The following is a 20087-nucleotide window of genomic DNA, read 5'->3' as shown; positions in this document are numbered from 1 at the left end:
CCAAATATGAAATGGTAAATAAAGGTGTTATCTGTTTATTACTTCAAGCAGAAATGCCAGTCTGTGTGCACTGTGCAAAATACAGACCTCACTTTACAGTCTTGATTCAGTGGTTGATGGAGCAGTTCTCCTCCATGGTCCTCAAGCTCACTGTCACTCATGTCCAGCTCTCTCAGGTGGGGGTTTGCCCCGTGGTGGGCCAAGGCCAGATATCTTCCCTTCAGTTTACAGCCAACAAGTCTGTAAGATCATAACCCATGTAACAAAGAATTACAATTAGTGACAATCAGAGAAGACATATCAATTGAAGTGTAAAGTAGCAATGTTGTCATTGTGTGATTAATAAAGTCTACTATTATTCAATCCATCAAAGTACATAACACCAGTGAAGAGTCCAACCCTGTTCAATGACTGCGAAACAGGGGACATGTTAGGAACCATGCATATGGATTAGTAAACAAAGGAAACAGGTTCATAAACTCTCTCTGTGTGTGTGTGTGTGTGTGTGTGTGTGTGTGTGGATAAATAATCCAAGGGGACGATCTGTCCTCCTGGACAAACAAACCCCATGCTGACACGACTCTGAGATGCACTGTGGCAGGAAAGGCTTTGGCCGCTGCCTGAGATCGGTCACTCTGCCCAGCTGATGTTTCTGCTAGCTACTGTGGACATGCAGGAAGGGAGCCTGTCACAGCCTAAAGTGCATTCTGTGTAAAGGCAAATGACCACTTTTGCACAGAGTGAGAGTTGCTTGTAACTTCTTCAAAATATATTCACTTACAACATTGTATTTTTGTATTTTGAGGACAGTATCCCTAGCCTGACTCTCGCCAGACCCTTGTAGTTCCGCCATGCTCCACCAGAGGCGTTTCGCTGAGCTCCACACAAGGGTCTGGACGCGAGGGCAATCCAAACCCCTGGGCCAGTGATAAAAAAATAAGCAACCAATCAGGAGCGCCGAAGCGAGTGTTTGATTCAAATAACAATGGCGGCACGCAGCGAGGAGTCTTGTGCTGACATTGATTCTGCTATTTCAACCGTATTTCAACCGTGTCGAATCTATCGAGTATTCATTCTTTAAAAGATTAACAGAGAATAGTTTTGAAGACATTTATTGGTGGCAAGGATGTTTTTACTCTTCTTCCGACCGGGTTTGGCAAGAGCTTGAAGAAGCCTAGCACGTCATTCAAGATAACAGGCAAGTGGTTTATCGAATCACATGCGAGGATGTTTTACAAGGACCCGCCTTCAGAAATACATCTCCTATCGAGAAGTCCCAGATCCTTGTGTGAAGCAGACAGCGAACTACAGGGTCTGGCGAAAGTCAGGTTACAGTATCCCTGCATGCCATTGGATTTCAATCTTGTACTAGTGCACAACCATCTGACCAATTTGACAAAACAGTATCTATTGTTACACCTACGGCCTTGTAGCTTGAATATCAGTTCTCAAATGTAGGTCACTTTCAATGTGTCAGCTAAGTGAATAAATGTAATTGTAGATCACGTCACATCGAATCACATCACATCAGCAGGGAGTATTACAACTAACTGATAGGTCTGGGACAAATTCACTTCCACTTAATTGGCCCAGCATTAAAAGCCGTTGTTTCACAAACTCACGTCTTCATTCTGGTCCCAAAATGGCCTTTTTATTATATGTTTTACTGACCTCAGTTTCTCCAGTTGGCAGTTTGGGTTTGTAAGACCAGAGAGCAGCTTCTCTTCTGATGTTTGCAGATCACAGCCACTCATGTCCAACTCACTCAGTTGAGAAATATATGACTGCAGAATTGAGACCACAACCTCAGAGGAGCTGTGTTTGAGTCTACAGCTGATGAGTCTATAGTGAGAGAGGAAAACACTATAAGCAACATGTCCTTCATACTCTCTATAATCCCACATATGAAATGCCAGATAATAAAAAGATGGACTCTTTTTTGAATCAAACAGAAAGCACATGTCTGTGTGCACTGTGCAAAATACAGACCTCATTTTACAGTCTTGATTCAGTGGTTGATGGAGCAGTTCTCCTTCACAGTCCTGAAGCTCACTGTCACTGATGTCCAGCTCTCTTAGGTGGGAGTTCGCCCACTGAAGAATCACAGCCAGAAATCTTCCCCTCAGTTTACAGCCAACAAGTCTGAAAGAAAAAAACATGAAAATGAGACCGAAATCAGAGGACAATCAATCAAAGTAAGTAAACAGCAATGTTGTTCTTGTCTGGTCAAACCCCATGCTGACACGACTCTGAGATGCACTGTGGCAGGAAAGGCTTTGGCCGCTGCCTGAGATCGGTCACTCTGTCCAGCTGATGTTTCTGCTAGCTACTGTGGACATGCAGGAAGGGAGCCTGTCACAGCCTAAAGTGAATTCTGTGTAAAGGCAAATAACCACTTTTGCAGAGAGAGATAGTTGCTTGTAGCTTCTTCAAAATATATTAATTTACAACATTGTATTTTTGTATTTTGAGGACAGTATCCCTGCATGCCATTGGATTTCAATCTTGTACTAGTGTACAACCATCAGACCAATTTGACAAAACAGTATCTATTGTTACGCCATGGCCTTGTAGCTTGAATATCAGTTCTCAATTGTAGGACACTTTTAATGTGTCAGCTAAGTGAATAAATGTAATTGTAGATCACATCACATCACATCACATCACATCAGCAGGGAGTATTAATACTAACTGAGAGGTCTGGGACAAATTCACTTTCACTTAATTGGCCCAGCATTAAAAGCCATTGTTTCACAAACTCATGTCTTGATTCTGGTCCCAAAAATGGCATCTTTATTATATGTTTGACTGACCTCAGTTTCTCCAGTTGGCAGTTTGGGATTGTAAGACCGGAGAGATGCTTCTCTTCTGATGTTTGCAGATCACAGCCACTCATGTCCAACTCAATCAGTTGAGAAATATATGTCTGCAGAACTGAGACCACAACCTCAGAGGAGCTGTGTTTGAGTCTACAGCTGATGAGTCTATAGTGAGAGAGGAAAACACTATAAGCAACATGTCCTTCATACTCTCTATAATCCCACATATGAAATGCCAGATAATAAAAAGATGGACTGTTTATTTAATCAAACAGAAAGCACATGTCTGTGTGCACTGTGCAAAATACAGACCTCATTTTACAGTCTTGATTCAGTGGTTGATGGAGCAGTTCTCCTTCACAGTCCTGAAGCTCACTGTCACTGATGTCCAGCTCTCTTAGGTGGGAGTTCGCCCACTGAAGAATCACAGCCAGAAATCTTCCCCTCAGTTTACAGCCAACAAGTCTGAAAGAAAAAAACATGAAAATGAGACCGAAATCAGAGGACAATCAATCAAAGTAAGTAAACAGCAATGTTGTTCTTGTCTGGTCAAACCCCATGCTGACACGACTCTGAGATGCACTGTGGCAGGAAAGGCTTTGGCCGCTGCCTGAGATCGGTCACTCTGTCCAGCTGATGTTTCTGCTAGCTACTGTGGACATGCAGGAAGGGAGCCTGTCACAGCCTAAAGTGCATTCTGTGTAAAGGCAAATAACCACTTTTGCAGAGAGAGATAGTTGCTTGTAGCTTCTTCAAAATATATTAATTTACAACATTGTATTTTTGTATTTTGAGGACAGTATCCCTGCATGCCATTGGATTTCAATCTTGTACTAGTGCACAACCATCAGACCAATTTGACAAAACAGTATCTATTGTTACCCTACGGCCTTGTAGCTTGAATATCAGTTCTCAAATGTAGGTCACTTTCAATGTGTCAGCTAAGTGAATAAATGTAATTGTAGATCACGTCACATCACATCACATCACATCACATCACATCACATCACATCACATCACATCACATCACATCACATCAGCAAGGAGTATCAAAACTAACTGAGAAGTCTGGGACAAATTCACTTCCACTTAATTGGCCCAGCATTAAAAGCCATTGTTTCACAAACTCATGTCTTGATTCTGGTCCCAAAAATGGCATCTTTATTATACGTTTTACTGACCTCAGTTTCTCCAGTTGGCAGTTTGGGTTTGTAAGACCAGAGAGCAGCTTCTCTTCTGATGTTTGCAGGTCACAGCCACTCATGTCCAACTCACTCAGTTGAGAAATATATGACTGCAGAACTGAGACCACAACCTCAGAGGAGCTGTGTTTGAGTCTACAGCTGATGAGTCTACAGTGAGAGAGGAAAACACTATAAGCAAAATGTCCTTCATACTCTCTATAATCCTATGAAATGCCAGATCATTTTACAGACCTCATTTTACAGTCTTGATTCAGTGGTTGATGGAGCAGTTCTTCTTTACAGTCCTGAAGCTCACTGTCACTGATGTCCAGCTCTCGAAGGTGGGAAATCGCCCACTGAAGAGTCACAGCCAGAAATCTTCCCCTCAGTTTACAACCAACAAGTCTGAATGAAACAACATGAAAAAGAGACCGAAATCAGAGGACAATTAATCAAAGTAAGCAAACAGCAATGTTGTTTTGTCTGGTTAACACAGTCTGCTTTTATCAGTATGTGTCTAAAAATACAGTCTACTATATTACTGACCTTAGACTCTCCAGTTTGCAGTTTGGACTCTGTAGAGCAGAGAGCAGCTTTTCTCCTGACGCCTGCAGGTCATTCTGACTCAGGTCCAGCTCTCTTAAGGGGGAGTTTGCAGACTGCAGAGCTGAGATCACAATTTCCCAGGACTTCTCTGTTAGCTTACAGCCAGCAAGTCTGCAGAAGAGACAAAGAATGGATCATGTTTAAATCTGCAGGAAGAGTGAGGGAGGAAAGTAATATGAGTGTCCCCCAGTATGTAATCCAGACCCAAACCAACACTACTAAGGGAGGTAAGAGAGATATAAGGCCTGAATTCCATGCCGAGTTAACGCTGTCCAACTACAGACACAACACCACTAAAGACTGATCAGTGTGATTAACCCAGAGCTGCATGAGCAGAGAACTGACTTACAGTCCCCTCCAATAGTATTGGAACACATGCTAAAATTAACGATATAAATCATCTTTTGGAAATTGATTTTAATGCCTTAAATTAAAAAATGAGCAAATGTCCAACTTTTAAAGGAGAAGTTCGGTGTGAAATTGACTTCGCTGTACTGAAAGATGTTGCCGTGTACTTACATGTGTCCAATAGGCACCTTCGCTCACCCCCTAGCATTCCGAATTACACCGTTTTCAGCTCAGCTTGCTAACGAACAGGAGGACAGGGGAACAGATTGCAAAAGTAATTCCGTAGGAAATATATATACCTATACTGTCTACATGAGCATGATGAGTACACGGTATCAACAAAGCTCAAAATGTTTGCAATATGTTCCCCTGTCCTTCCTGTTTGTTCGTGCTCATCAGTCGACTTATCGCGACTTCACCACAAGATAGCGCCCAGCGGAGAGATTCTATGAAGGTACTGCTTGTATACAGTCTTTTTAAATAAACTTCCTGTGCACTTCCAAAGTTCTCAGTATCTCGTTTTAAATGTCAGGACCTTCAGAAGTATACCAATGCAGTGTGGAGTTACTTGGAACCCTTTTAATGGTACAAACATACCGATTTAGCTGCATATTTTACGTTTTGCCCCCACAGCTAGCTGCAAGCCTAATGCTAGCTCGGCTGAAAACGGCTTAATTCAGAATGCTAGGGGGTGAGCCTATTGGACACATGTAAGTACTCGGCAACATCTTTCAGTACAGCAAAGTCAATTTCACACCGAACTTCTCCTTTAAGGACAAGGACACCAATTTTCTTTGTGAATGAATAATGTATCGTAAATAAATAAAAGATTTCCTTAAAATACAGGGGTCATAAGTATTGGAACGCCTACTGTATGTTAACCTTATGTGTTAAAATTCTCATAGAGGCTAGCAGATTTTTATTTGTTTTATTTTATCATTGCCAGTTATTTCATGTATCCAGGACACAATGCACCCTGGCGAAGTCCCCTTGGCACCCCCACATCAACACATACCCTTCACCATACCATGAGATTGGCATGGTTTTATTTCAGTTAGCCTATTAGCTGGTTTGAATTGCATTGAGCTCAATGAGAATGAATAAAACCATGCCAATCTCTTGCATCTCCAACACCTCCATAGAACATTTCCAACTGCTGATTTGATTTGGTGCAGAGATGGACTATTCTCATGATGGGAACATTCACACAACAGGAAACAGATAAATGGCAGGAAACCTCTGAATGGTTATTTAAACTGGAAAATAAGATACTGTCAAATTTTGAGATGTGCAAAAATCTATACACCCACCCCTAACACAAGCGTGCACAAACACACACACACACACAAACACACACACACACACACACACACACACACACACACACACACACACACTTGTTTGGGGACGTAATTCAATGAACTCTTGTTCAATTTCTCTGTGCAAACTACTATTCTATATCAATCAGCCTACATTATCAAACATGAGTTCTAGCTAAAAATATCAGGATTGAGCAGTGTGTGTAGTAATTTAACAATGTATTAATTGATACTCACAGAGCCTTTCTGCTGCATCTCACAGCTGGCATCAGTCTCCTCCGTCCCTCATCTGAGGCGTTGTATTTGTTCAGATTAAACTCATCCAGCACCTCCTCAGACATCAGAAGCATGTGAGCCAAGGCTGAGCAGTGAGCCAGTGAGAGCCGTTTCACGGCACCTTTCTCTGCCTTCAGGAAAGCCTGGATGTCATCATGAACAGAAGAGTCATGCATTTCCACCAGGCAGTGGAACAGATTGATGCACCTCTCAGGGGAGACATTTGGCCTATGCATCTCCTTCAGGTTCTTGATTGTTTTCTCCACACTCTCTGGGCTGCTGTGTGTGTCTGTCAGGAGGCCTATCAAAAGTCTCTGGTTTGGCACCAGAGAAATGCCATGAAGGAAGCGAACGAACAAATCAAGGTGTCCATTCTTGCTTTCCAAAGCTTTTATCACTGCATTCTTCAGCAGCTCATCTAGAGGCATATCTGGCAAAGGCTTGGACTTTCTGCTAAAAAATTGTTTCAGGACCTTCGTGTTCTTACTCAAATAGGAGGCAAACAAATGAAGTGCAGCAAGAAACTCCTGGATGCTCAGATGCACAAAACAGTAGACCTTCTTCTGGTAAAACACACATTCCTCCCTGAAGATCTCAGTGCACATGCCAGAGTACACAGAGGCTTCACTGACATCAATGCCACACACTCTCAGGTCTTCCTCATAGAACATGAGATTGCCATTCTCGAGATTCTTGAAAGCCAGCTCTGCCAGTTTCAATATGACACCCTTGTGTAATCCCCGGAGCCATTGTCTATTTGTGACACTTTTCTCTTTATACTTCTGGTTCTTCCTGGTGGTCTGGATGAGCAGGAAGTGTATGAACATCTCAGTCAGAGTTTTGGGGGCTTCCTTCCCATCATCCTGTTCCAGTATCTGCTGAAGGACAGTGGCTGAGATCCAACAGAAGACTGGCATGTGGCACATGATGTGGAGACTTCTGGATGTCTTAATATGTGAGATGATTCTGTTGGCTTGATTCTGGTCACTGACTCTCTTCCTGAAGTACTCCTCCTTCTGTGGGTCATTGAATCCTCGTACTTCTGTCACCTGATTGATGGAGTGAGAAGGGATCTGACTGGCTGCTGCTGGTCGGGAGGTTATCCAGATGAGAGCAGAGGGAAGCAGAGTTCCTTGAATGAGGCTCGTCATCAGCACATCCACTGACGATGTTTGTGTCACATCAGACAACTTCTGGTTCCCTTGGAAATTCAATGGGAGTCGACTCTCATCCAGACCATCAAAGATGAACACAATGTGGCAGTCTTTATATTTACCATCCTGTAGCTCCCTAAGCTCAGGGTGGAAGTCAAGCAGGAGCCTGTGAAGACTGTACTGATCATGTTTGACGAAATTCAGCTCACGGAATGGAAGCACAAACATAAAATCTATATCCTGGTTTGCTTTCACCTCTGCCCAGTCAAGGATAAACTTCTGCACTGAGACGGTTTTACCAATGCCAGCAATTCCCTTGGTCATCACAGTTCTGATGTGTCTCTCTTGTTCAGGTAAGGGCTTGAAGATATCATTACAGTTGATTGCTGTGTCTTCTGTGGCTTGTGGCCTGGATGCTGACTCTACCTGCCAAACCTCATGCTCATTATTCACCCCTTCACTCTCTCCCTCTGTGATGTAGAGCTCTGTGTAGATCTTGTTCAGGAGTGTTTGTGTCCCTGACCTTATAATGCCTTCACATATGCTCTCAAATCTCCTCTTCATACTGGCTTTATGAATCATCCTTACTCTGTTCAGGACATGGACATCTGTTTGGCATAAAACAAATAAAAAAACACAAAAATAAACATCAATCACCTTGATGCCAATTTGTTATGGTAGACATGGTTGTCTGGCATTAATAAACAAAGAAACAAAGAGATGAGCATCAGTCATACAGTAACTACTCAGCCAGTGCGTCTAAAGCAAAAATGTCAGAATTGAATGATGAAATGTCAGCAGCATTTAGATGTGTTTTTTCCCAGCACAAGCCTTTTGTGGATTTATATATATTATTATCATTAAAGCACAAGGCCTGCTTTTTAACACAGATCTTCTAGACTCACCTGTTGGTTCTGCCCTTTTGACTGGATCATGCTCAGTTTGCAGATGGGTGCTGCCTGTCATGACTGTGTGCTGATCTAAGGGAGGCTGTGGAGAGATCTGTGCCGTGTGCATGTGTGGATAAAGAGGGTGCTGGATGTGTGGATGATTATGCTGCCCCATGGCTGAGTTTGAGTACTGAGGACGCTGTCCCCTGTCTGTGTGTGGGTATGGAGGAACTTGTGCCATGTTTGCAGACGGGTTCAGATGAAGTGCCATTTCACTGTGCTGGTATGATGAAAGCTGTAGCATGCCTGTAGTTGGGTCTAGGTGAGGTTGTGTCATGGCTGTAGATGGGTATAGGTAAAGTTCTGCAATGGCTTTAGATAGGTGTAGGTGAGGCTGTGCCATAGCTGAAGACTGGTGCAGGTGAGGCTGTGCGATGGCTGTAGGTATGTATAGGTGTGGTTGCGCCATGGCTGTAGGTGGATATAGGTGAGGTTGTACCATGGCTGTAGGTGGGTATAGATGAGGTTGTACCATGGCTGTAGGTGGGTATAAAAGTGGTTGTATCATAGTTGTGTCAGGGTTTAGAAGGCGTTGTGTCCTGGGTATCTGTCTGCATTGGGGACAGTTGTAGTCTCCTGATGGACCAGATTGGCTCCAGTAGGTGCTGATGCACTGCCTGCAGAAACTGTGTCCACAGCTGGTGACGACTGGGTCCCTCAGTAGCTGCTCACACACTCCACACCTGAACTGATCCTGGGTCAGGATGTTCCTTAAACCACTGCAGAGACAAAAATAAAAGGTTTTTCATGTGATGTACAGTATGTGAGACTTTGTTTATACTGCCACCAGGTAGTGAAGCGAGGACACAGATTTCTATTTATTTGTTTGATATCAATATTTACATTTTGTACCTATTTTAACTATTCGTAACTACTGTAACTACTTGTAGCATACACAACCCGACTGTTGTTCCAACCCAACCAAAAATAACAAACATCAATGTCTGCACACAGTCACACAAACACACTGAAAAATATCACAGTGGAAGTGCATACAAGGGAATGATTTGTGTTGTTAAGATGCACGATTTAAAAAGTTAAGAGAACACACACTTGTCTATTAAGAACCATACAGTACATGCATCACTGTGTTAATTTTGTCAACGGACATTTTGAGGAGAAATATTCATCAATGAGCTTTTATTTCATGACTTCAAGCAGAAATGTAGTTTAAGACTAGTGAAATAGTTGTGCATAAGGATGTGGATGCAATAATGTAATATATAATGTTCTGTGTGGTGCGTGTTGTTGGAGGCTACTGTGTGTATTATGCAAAGACGTCAATTGTGCCCTGCTTCGTTTATATGCAGCGTCTGTCACCAACATGTTGACCTGCGCCAAATCCAAGTTGTTACTCTCAAAGCATGAAGCATTATTGGTGCATGAAATCTCACCGGTAGTGTGCCTCTCCAGTCCAAGCAGATCCTCGCGAAAACATTCGCCACTCGTAATGGAGCTATTGGAGTCGTTTTAAAAGTTTAACCTAGGTGGCATCTGTTCTCTTGCATGCTCTCACTCGCTCTGAAGTCCTGCAGCCACTGCATCTCAACCAATTGCATGTAGCGGTTTGAACGAGTTGAACATAAGTTCCATCTTAGCTTAGTTTCAACGTATATTGGCACTATGTTGGAGTATATAAGCTACTAACATTTTAACAGGTTGCACCACGCAAATAGTTTCAGTGTGAAACTAATACACATCCATTGCCTTAGATGTCAAGTCCATTGTAAGTAACATTGATTTGTGAACACATTCATCTCACTTAAACGGTGGGAACATTACAGTAAATATAACAAGTATGTTGAGAAGAGTTACATATGCGGCTGATTACGCACATTTAATTCATTTGAACACTGTTTGAAACCTGTGTGTACCCATTGGAAATTGTATGGACCTGGCAGTTACTGCCCAAAGCACAGATTCCATTGCTGTTAATGTTATCACAGATTTCATATTAGCCATATTAGCAGTATAGAGCCAGTGTCACCTTCCCAATGTTGGCCTAACCACTGTGGTAGTCTGGGCCTGTGGCAGAAATATTCCCAAAACACAAATACAACAAAATAACCACATAGCCACGTGATTACTCATATTTCAAGCAGTATTTCTCCGACCCCTCAGTTGTGATACTTTTCATGAACTGGCACACACACACACACACACACACACACACACACACACACACACACACACACACACACACACACACACACACACACACACACACACACACACACACACACACACACACACACACACACAAACACAGAGACACACACACACACACACACACACCCACAAACACACACACACATTCTTGTATATGGATACAAAAACTGAAATCTCACTTTGGATAAGACTGTGGTGGTCCACTGCCTAAATAGAGAGGTTTATCCATGGACCAGTCACTCCTCATGGACAAACAGCTGGGCACTGGAGACACTGGTCTGTGTGACTGTGGTCTGGATACACAAGGATACAACATACACAATAGATTGAGCTGACACGTCTCCACAATAAATAATCAGAATGTGCACATAGCACATAGCCTCAGCTTGAAAAACACACACACTAGGGATGGGCATAATTAATCGACGATCGAGGATTGATCATTAGGAATTTCGTCGATAACATATATTTGTAATCGATTAAACAGTTGTACGTTGCGTTGCGTAGTGTGAGTCTTGAAACAATGATACTAATTTCACTGCGTGGCAACAATTAAACATTTTACCAGCCGGGGGAAGTGTTTGACGCAGTTACTGTAACTGCGAGTTTCCGTTTTGATTTCAGTAGTAGCCAATCATGAACATGAAGGTATAATTGGGGCAAAAGTCACGAGCACATTTAACTGCTGATTTCGCATTCGCACACTAAAGTCACAAATGTGTAACCGTACATTTGAAGTTGTACATATTTTTTTCATACCTTGTTAACACAAAATAGGGCTACGGGTTCACGAATCCGTTTTACAAGTTCACAAAACCGTTTTACAGATACACAAATTCTCACCTGTGCATCACAAGTTCCTGGCCTCATCCCCTCGAGACTTTTGCCCCACTTACACTGCAACGATTGGGGCAAAACACATTCGCACATCCGTGTTTCATAGTCTGAGAACATGCACAACATTCGTGCATTTGTAAACCCAAATGTGAACTAATGCAACAGAAGTTGTGCATCTGTGAAATATTTTCTCATTAATAAAAGTCTTGCACGACTACAAGTGAATTGAAACAAGTGCTTGAGTCTACATCTGCGAGTTTCCGTCGCTGTTTTCCGGGGACGAATACTTTTGCACCAATTATTCCACCTGGCTATGTGCAAAACCGATTTGTACTCGTGCACACAGAGAGCATCGATCGAAAACAAAACAAGGCGGCCGGATCTGGATCTGGATCGCGCCCACACATCCCTGCTCATAGGTATAGCCTAACCTCCGCTTGTTTCCTCATCAATATAAAGGACAAGGACGCACAATTTGTAGATTTTCTTTTCACAGAGTGAGAAAACATTTCGGAGTGATTATTTGCACCTGGGTGTAGCCTAAATAGTGGAATGGAGGCATTTTCTTATTTGCACCCAAACCTGTAGCCTAATGCGTGCAGAAACAGATGGGATGGCCTACCTAAATCTAACAAGTTAGGATTTTTAAAAACAATCTTTTTGATGGAAACGTGGTGCTAAATTCCCATAAACTTGTTCAGTGAACGGGTAAAACCGTCCGTTTGTAAGCAAAATCAAGAATTACGAGTTTGTTTACCGTCACCTAGCAACCAGAAGATAGACAAATATTACTAGGCCTAGTCCATGGTGTTTTACTAGAAATCGTGTAGGGTAGCGGGTAAATGCATATATCGAGACTTCGAGATTGGCAGTTCGAATTCCATAGTTTTCCCACTTCTTTTTTTTTTTTTTGCATGCCAAAATAAAATATTGTGAAAGTATGTGCGAACGACTCTCTTTTCTTTGATGACGTTACCTCGCGGCAAATAAGAGTTTGTGCTTAATGAACCTGTCAAAATGGTCTAGTTTTATTTTAGTTATAGAAAGGCTACCGTTGTGAGTAGAACGCTTCTAGTCAACTCCTCTACAGAAAACAACTCTTTCAACTATTTAGGCATGCAAAAAAAAAAGAAGTGGGAAAACTTTGGATAGGACTTGAACTGCCAATCTCAAAGTATCAGAGCTTATGCATTTACCCGCTACCCTACACGATTTCTAATAAAACACGATGAACTACTAATATTTGTCCATCTTCTGGTTGCTAGGTGACGGTAAACAAACTCGTAATTCTTGATTTTGCTTACAAACGGACGGTTTTACCCGTTCACTGAACAAGTTTATGGGAATTTAGCACCACGTTTCCATCAAAAAGATTGTTTTTACAAATCCTAACTTGTTAGATTTAGGTAGGCCATCCCATCTGTTTCTGCACGCATTAGGCTACAGGTTTGGGTGCAAATAAGAAAATGCCTCCATTCCACTATTTAGGCTACACCCGGGTGCAAATAATCACTCCGAAATATGTTTTCTCACCCTGTGAAAAGAAAATCTACAAATTGTGCGTCCTTGTCCTTTATATTGATGAGGAAACAAGCGGAGGTTAGGCTATACCTATGAGCAGGGATGTGTGGGCGCGATCCAGATGCAGATCCGGCCGCCTTGTTTTGTTTTCGATCGATGCTCTCTGTGTGCACGAGTACAAATCGGTTTTGCACATAGCCAGGTGGAATAATTGGTGCAAAAGTATTCGTCCCCGGAAAACAGCGACGGAAACTCGCAGATGTAGACTCAAGCACTTGTATCAATTCACTTGTAGTCGTGCAAGACTTTTAATAATGAGAAAATATTTCACAGATGCACAACTTCTGTTGCATTAGTTCACATTTGGGTTTACAAATGCACGAATGTTGTGCATGTTCTCAGACTATGAAACACGGATGTGCGAATGTGTTTTGCCCCAATCGTTGCCGTGTAAGTGGGGCAAAAGTCTCGAGGGGATGAGGCCAGGAACTTGTGATGCACAGGTGAGAATTCGTGTATCTGTAAAACGGTTTTGTGAACTTGTAAAACGGATTCGTGAACCCGTAGCCCTATTTTGTGTTAACAAGGTATGAAAAAAATATGTACAACTTCAAATGTACGGTTACACATTTGTGACTTTAGTGTGCGAATGCGAAATCTGCAGTTAAATGTGCTCGTGACTTTTGCCCCAATTATACCTTCATACATGAAGGGGTCACGGTGAAGTGTGGTGTGGGACCATTTTACTTAGTTCACTGCAAGCACTACAACAACGTGTATGGTTATGCTATTTAGCAGACGCCTTTGTCCAAAGCGAAGTACAACACCGCCACACTCAAACTAGCCTACCACTTGAATAAATATAGCAGTGCATCCTGTAACTTTATTTAGCCTACCAATATGAAGGAAAATCAGGTGCAAAAGTTGTGTACTCGTGAAAATGAGTTGTGCACTTGTGTCATAGAATTTGAAGTCGCAGATCTTTTTTTCCTGCCTTGCAAATACAATACAGAGGTTACAAGTTCACAGATTTCTAATTACAGGTACACAAATATCATGCTACACTTCTCAGATGAATAGTTCCCTACTCCCATGCTTTTGCTACCTTCACCACAGTAAATCAGGTGCAAAAGTCTTGTGTATTCGTGAAAATGAGTTGTGCACTTGTGTCATAGAATTTGAAGTCGCAGAATTTTTTTTTTCTGCCTTGCAACTACAACACAGAGGTTACAAGTTCACAGATTTCTAATTACAGGTACACAAATATCATGCTACACTTCACAGAAGAAGTCATGTTGTACTTGTGTGTAGAGTTTTGGCACAATGAGGGACGTTTGGCGAAATGTAATCAAGCAAGGTGTTTTATATAAAGTAGACTAGTGTGTTCCTCCTGATTTGAAAATGATGCAAGTGTGTTCATTTTGTCACCAGAGTTACATTTTGACAAAGGATTGTTAGGTTAGGTTGATAGCAGAGTTTAGGTACTGATAGTAGAGTTTCAATTTGACACAGATGTGAAAGGTATATTTCCTAGTGTTGTGTTATGTTTACTTGTGTGTAGAGTTTTGGCACAGTGAGCAAAGTTTTGCAAAATGTGTTCAAGCAACGGGCACACACACACACACACACACACACACACACACGTTCTTGTATATGGATACAAAAACTGAAATCTCACTTTGGATAATGCTGTGGTGGTCCACTGCTGAAATAGAGAGGTTTATCCATGGACCAGTCACTCCTCATGGACACACAGCTGGGCACTGGAGACACTGGTCTGTGTGTCTGTGGTCTTGATACACAAGGATACAACATACACAATAGATTGAGTGACACGATACTAACTAAAATTAGAATGTAAACATACCCTCTGCTTCAAACACAAAACACACACACACACACACACACACACACGGCTAGGTGATATGGCTGAAAACTATCACGATAGAAGTGTTTCATATCAGTCAATATCGATAATCATTACCTACACCAAAAAGGTTATGTTTACATCACGGTTTGATATATATTGCTATTGTTTTCATCGCCCAGCCCAGCCCAGCCCAACACACACACACACACACACACACACACACACACAAACACACACACACACACACACACACACCTGTTCTTGTATATGGATACAAAAACTGAAATCTCACTTTGGATAATGCTGTGGTGGTCCACTGCTGAAATAGAGAGGTTTATCCATGGACCAGTCACTCTTCATGGACACACAGCTGGGCACTGGAGACACTGGTCTGTGTGTCTGTGGTCTGGATACAACATTCACGATAGATTGAGCTGACACATCTCCACAATAACTAGTCAGAATGTAAACATAGCACATAGCCTCAGCTTCACACACACACACACACACACACACACACACACACACACACACACACACACACACACACACACACACACACACACACACACACACCTGTTCTTGTATATGGATACAAAAACTGAAATCTCACTTTGGATAATGCTGTGGTGGTCCACTGCTGAAATAGAGAGGTTTATCCATGGAGCAGTCACTCTTCATGGACACACAGCTGGGCACTGGAGACACTGGTCTGTGTGTCTGTGGCCTGGATACACAAGGAGATAAAATATAATACACAAAATGAAACACACTATAAAACACATTTTCAGTTCAATTCAGTTCAGTTTCACTTTACTGTCATTCAACATTATATACATAAGAGAATGAAATATATTACTCAGGAGTCAGGACCAGCCGCATACATAACATTTAAGTAATCGCGATTGCAGCGTTGTGCCAGGTGAAAGATTTCTTACACGATTGTTGTCTTTAATTTTGGAAACTATTGATGATGAGGAAACAACTCACCCTGGATAAGGTCGTCCTGTGCTGACCCCCTGATGTCCATCAGTGGTGGGCTCCTCATTCTCCATGGTCACGTGACTGGACACAGCTAATGCTAATCTTCCTGCTTAATTTCCACCAACAGCATCCTCAGCGTCTTGAGGGAAATCCGTTCTAATCAATCAATCAATACGAAAATAAACAGAGAGTAAGATAGAAGGACAGAGAGAGAGAGAAAGGAAGATGTGAGGAAGGTGGAGGTGGACGTTGTGTCTGTCAGCAGGTGCTGTGGGGCTGTTCTGTTCATAGCCTGTGTGCTGCTGTGGCAGAGGGGGAAGTGCTGCAGAGAGGAGAGGCCAACGGGGTGCTGACAAACACACTAAATACGCACAGGAACACTAAAAAAAACACAGGAACACACTACAGCTAATCATGGAGCTAATCATGGGTCTCATCTCTGCCATCTGCCTTCATCCAGAAGGTAATTTCCCCAGAATTCACGTCTGCTGATCTTTGAACCAGTCAGAGCAGCAAACAGCACATAGCTTATTATTCTTTACTTCCAAGATGCATAAAACACGTTGAATAATGATGAAAAGTGCACATAATGGTAACAAGCAGTCAGCTGTGTGGCCTTGAAGTGTGATGAGCAGAAGGCTCATAGGAGGTTGGACTACAGATGCTCCTGTTGTTGCAGGATGAGCCTGTTATAGAGAGCTGCATGGGCAACAGCCAATCAGCCTCTCTCACCAGCCAGCCGTGCCAGCTGTGCTCACCTCACTCCCCCTTCACAAACAGGCACAACTGGCTATCTCTCGCCAGACAAAACTGTTTTCCTAAAGTGTGAGTAAAGTGGACGGACGTCAAAGGACATCTATAGATGTGCAGGTTTCCATCCTGAGCTGCCGGGCGAAATCCAAATTCGCCGGCAGGTCAGGCAGGGTTCACCCAGCCTAGGGCGCTGCTAGAAAATAAGGGCTCTAGGTAACACTTTAGTTTGGGGTGTCGCTGTTACAGCCTACCTAATTAGGTACAGTGGTACAACCTGTGTAACAACATGTACTATCAGGTACTATCATTGTACTTGCATCATGAATTTGTGGGTACCTACATATAGTTGTTACATTGTAATACTGAGTGCTTTTACAAAACTTTGCCAATTTGCCTATACATTTTTCATCAGAGGCAAAGGGCTGACCTGAGACCTGCTGCATGGGGTAAATCTGGTCATAAAAGATTTGATATACAAACCATTCTTATTACAATGTAACAACTATATGTAGGTACTAGGGATGGGCATAATTAATCGGCGATCGAGGATTGATCATTAAGAATTTCGTCGATAACATACATTTGTAATCGATTAAACTATTGTACTTTGCGTTGCGTCGTGAGAGTCTTGAAACAATGATATTAATTTCACTGCGTGGCAAACATTTTACCAGCCGGGGGAAATGTTAGACACCATTCTCAGTTAGCCAATCATGAAGGGGTCACGGTGAAGTGTGGCGTGGGACCATTTTAATTCGAAAAGTGACTTAGTTCGCTGCAAGCACTACAACAACGTGTATTGTTATGCTATTTAGCAGACGCCTTTATCCAAAGCAAACACCGCCACACTCAAACTGGCCTACCACTTGAATAAATATAGAGGTGCATCCTGTAGGCTAATGTTATTTAGCCTACCAAACTGGTAGAATCTCACTACGAAGAGAAGAAGCAGGAGCTGTAGTGAGACACCAGTCTGGTGATAGCGACAGTCCAGGCTGTCGTGACGGAATGTGATATGCTGGTTTCAATAAATCTCCATGCTAAATTCGAGTTGATGCTAGGTTGAAACTGAGCGTAATCAAAACATAAACTCGCAGGTAACCGAGAATGGCTTCACATATTGCCCCTGCCTGGTAAAATGTTTCATTGTTGCCACACAGTGACATTGATTTCATTGCTTCAAGACTCACAGCACACTACGCAACAAACACGTTGTGGTTTTGGATTTTCATTGCATTTTAAATTAAATAAATAATTCATTTTAATATAAAAATATTAATGATTAATCGATAGTTGATCGTTAATTCTCCCGACGATCGACTAAGAAAATTTAATCGAATGCCCATCCCTAGTATGTACCCACAAATACATAATGCAAGTACAATGATAGTACCTGATAGTACATGTTGTTACACAGGTTGTACCACTGTACCTACTGTAATTAGGTAGGTACACTGTAACAGCGACACCCCAAACTAAGGTGTTACCGGGCTCTATCACAGTAAACAATTTTGGGCCCCCTAAAATGCTGGGCGGGAGCAATTGATAAATTGAGACTTAAAATACAGTATTACATTAATTGATTATAGCACATTACAATACAGCCTATAAAAAACAACACAACTCTATTGGGAGTTTGATCTCTTCACATAGACAACATCAATACAGTAGCTCCTGCGGAACAGCAGCTCCTGCTCAGTTTGAGTAATGTAAAGGTGACACCTGTTAACGTCACCTCAGACATTTACTGAGGTTAGAAAAACTGGCCCCAGCCGTGGCGCAACTGGCTGGGGCACCTGCACCACACGCCGGCGACCCGGGTTCGATTCCCGCCCCGTGGTCCTTTCCGGATCCCACCCCAACTCTCTCACCCATTCGCTTCCTGTCTCTCTCTACTGTCCTGTCAAAATTAAAGGCACAAAAGCCCAAAAAATATACTCTAAAGAAAAACTAAAATACACTCAAAGCTTAAAACCCTTTAGAAGAGGGGACATGAACTAGAGCTACGTGACTACATGCACAGACTATGCACAAAATGAAAGCAGTCATAGAACCACAACCTTCCTCTGTGTGTGTGTGTGTGTGTGTGTGTGTGTCTCTCTCACAGTCTCACAGACTTCACTCCCTACAGAAGAGTCATTAGCAGGAGTTGCTGCTTGCTCAATTTGAACAAAACAAAATCAGCCCTTTAAATTCATTCACACAACTGTACACAGTGTGCATGGAGACATCCATGGCATGCGGGCCTAATCTGTCTAGCTATGTTCACACTCCAGCATGAGGTATTGCAATGCACAATAGTGGATAAACAATTAAACTGTTGAGAAGGTCTGGCAATTGGGAAAGAATAAAGGTAATCTGTCCATTTTCTATTTCATTTCTCTAAGACATACTGTAGGCTAACTGAGTTAACATCAATTTGAGATTTTGACTTTTTTCTCGTATTTCTTAATTCCATTTCCTATTGCCTCGAATCCTTTTTCGGGGTGGCCGTTTTAGGCCTATTCCAACTAGGCTACACTGGATCCACTTGATAGCCGATTAATCTAGACTGACTCTATAGGGAAACTATACGATATTTCTCTCCACGGCTGCAACATCCGAGTTGAGACCTGTAAATTGAGAAAAGTTTGCCTAATAGGCCGCCGCCACCAACAACTCCATTTTGTCTCGTCTCTGGCTGTTGATGATCGCCTAGGGTCCGATTTTCTTATTTCTTCAGTCCACGAATAAGATACCAATCAGCCTACATCTATCGAGTAGCCTACAACCGTAATTGTAATTTTGTATCGCCTACTTACCGACATAAAATTGATGGAAAATTCCTGTGCGCGATTTAGCTTATCTTCCCTTGTTACTTTCGTTTTCACCTGTTCCGCGTTGATCACATGGGCAAATAGCATGTTCCCAGTAAAGTGAACAAACGACTCCCCTGGTGGCTGTGCGGAGCAGTTCAGGCGAACAATTGGAAAAGAATAGAGGAAATCTAGCCTGGCACGCCCTCCCAGTGACGCAACGCCTTCAGGCTTTTGCTGCTGGTCTGGTCAACTGCTCATTGAGAAGGATTTCTGAGTTCCCGAAATCTGCGGAACTGCCCTCTTTGGTCGAGAACCAATCAACTTTGAGCAGCTCCAACGGCTCTGGGTAGAGGCGTGTTCAAGGCAGAGGAAAGAGTGTTGTTATTGGTTTAAACTCGGCAATCCGCTTTCTGACATCTACCAGTAGCAAATCGAGGCACTTAAAGGAGGCGGGTCAACCAGCGCTGGCAAGAAACCGTGTTAGCACAGGCTGTTGGTC

The 20087-nt window shown here is 42.5% G+C and overlaps 1 protein-coding gene across 1 annotated transcript in view; it reads right to left on the bottom strand.

The window, feature by feature from the left end:
- Positions 1–19678, bottom strand: part of LOC134089629 (NLR family CARD domain-containing protein 3-like) — a 43252-nt gene extending 23574 nt beyond the window's left edge. Inside the window, exons 1-9 of the mRNA XM_062544090.1 lie at positions 19592–19678; positions 16044–16193; positions 15667–15780; positions 15346–15459; positions 14862–14975; positions 11005–11118; positions 8612–9375; positions 6514–8314; positions 4550–4720 (exon numbers count right to left, since the gene is read on the bottom strand). Of these exons, the coding sequence (XP_062400074.1) occupies positions 4550–4720; positions 6514–8314; positions 8612–9375; positions 11005–11118; positions 14862–14975; positions 15346–15459; positions 15667–15780; positions 16044–16108 (3257 nt within the window). The 5' untranslated portion in view covers positions 16109–16193; positions 19592–19678. The remainder of the gene's footprint in view (positions 1–4549; positions 4721–6513; positions 8315–8611; positions 9376–11004; positions 11119–14861; positions 14976–15345; positions 15460–15666; positions 15781–16043; positions 16194–19591) is intronic.
- Between the last annotated feature and the right edge of the window lie 409 nt (positions 19679–20087).

Source organism: Sardina pilchardus, chromosome 1, assembly GCF_963854185.1.
Source record: "Sardina pilchardus chromosome 1, fSarPil1.1, whole genome shotgun sequence".
NCBI classification, from domain to species: Eukaryota; Metazoa; Chordata; class Actinopteri; order Clupeiformes; family Clupeidae; genus Sardina; species Sardina pilchardus.
Note: the sequence above shows the minus strand (reverse complement) of the source record. Positions and strands in the feature narration are given on the sequence as shown.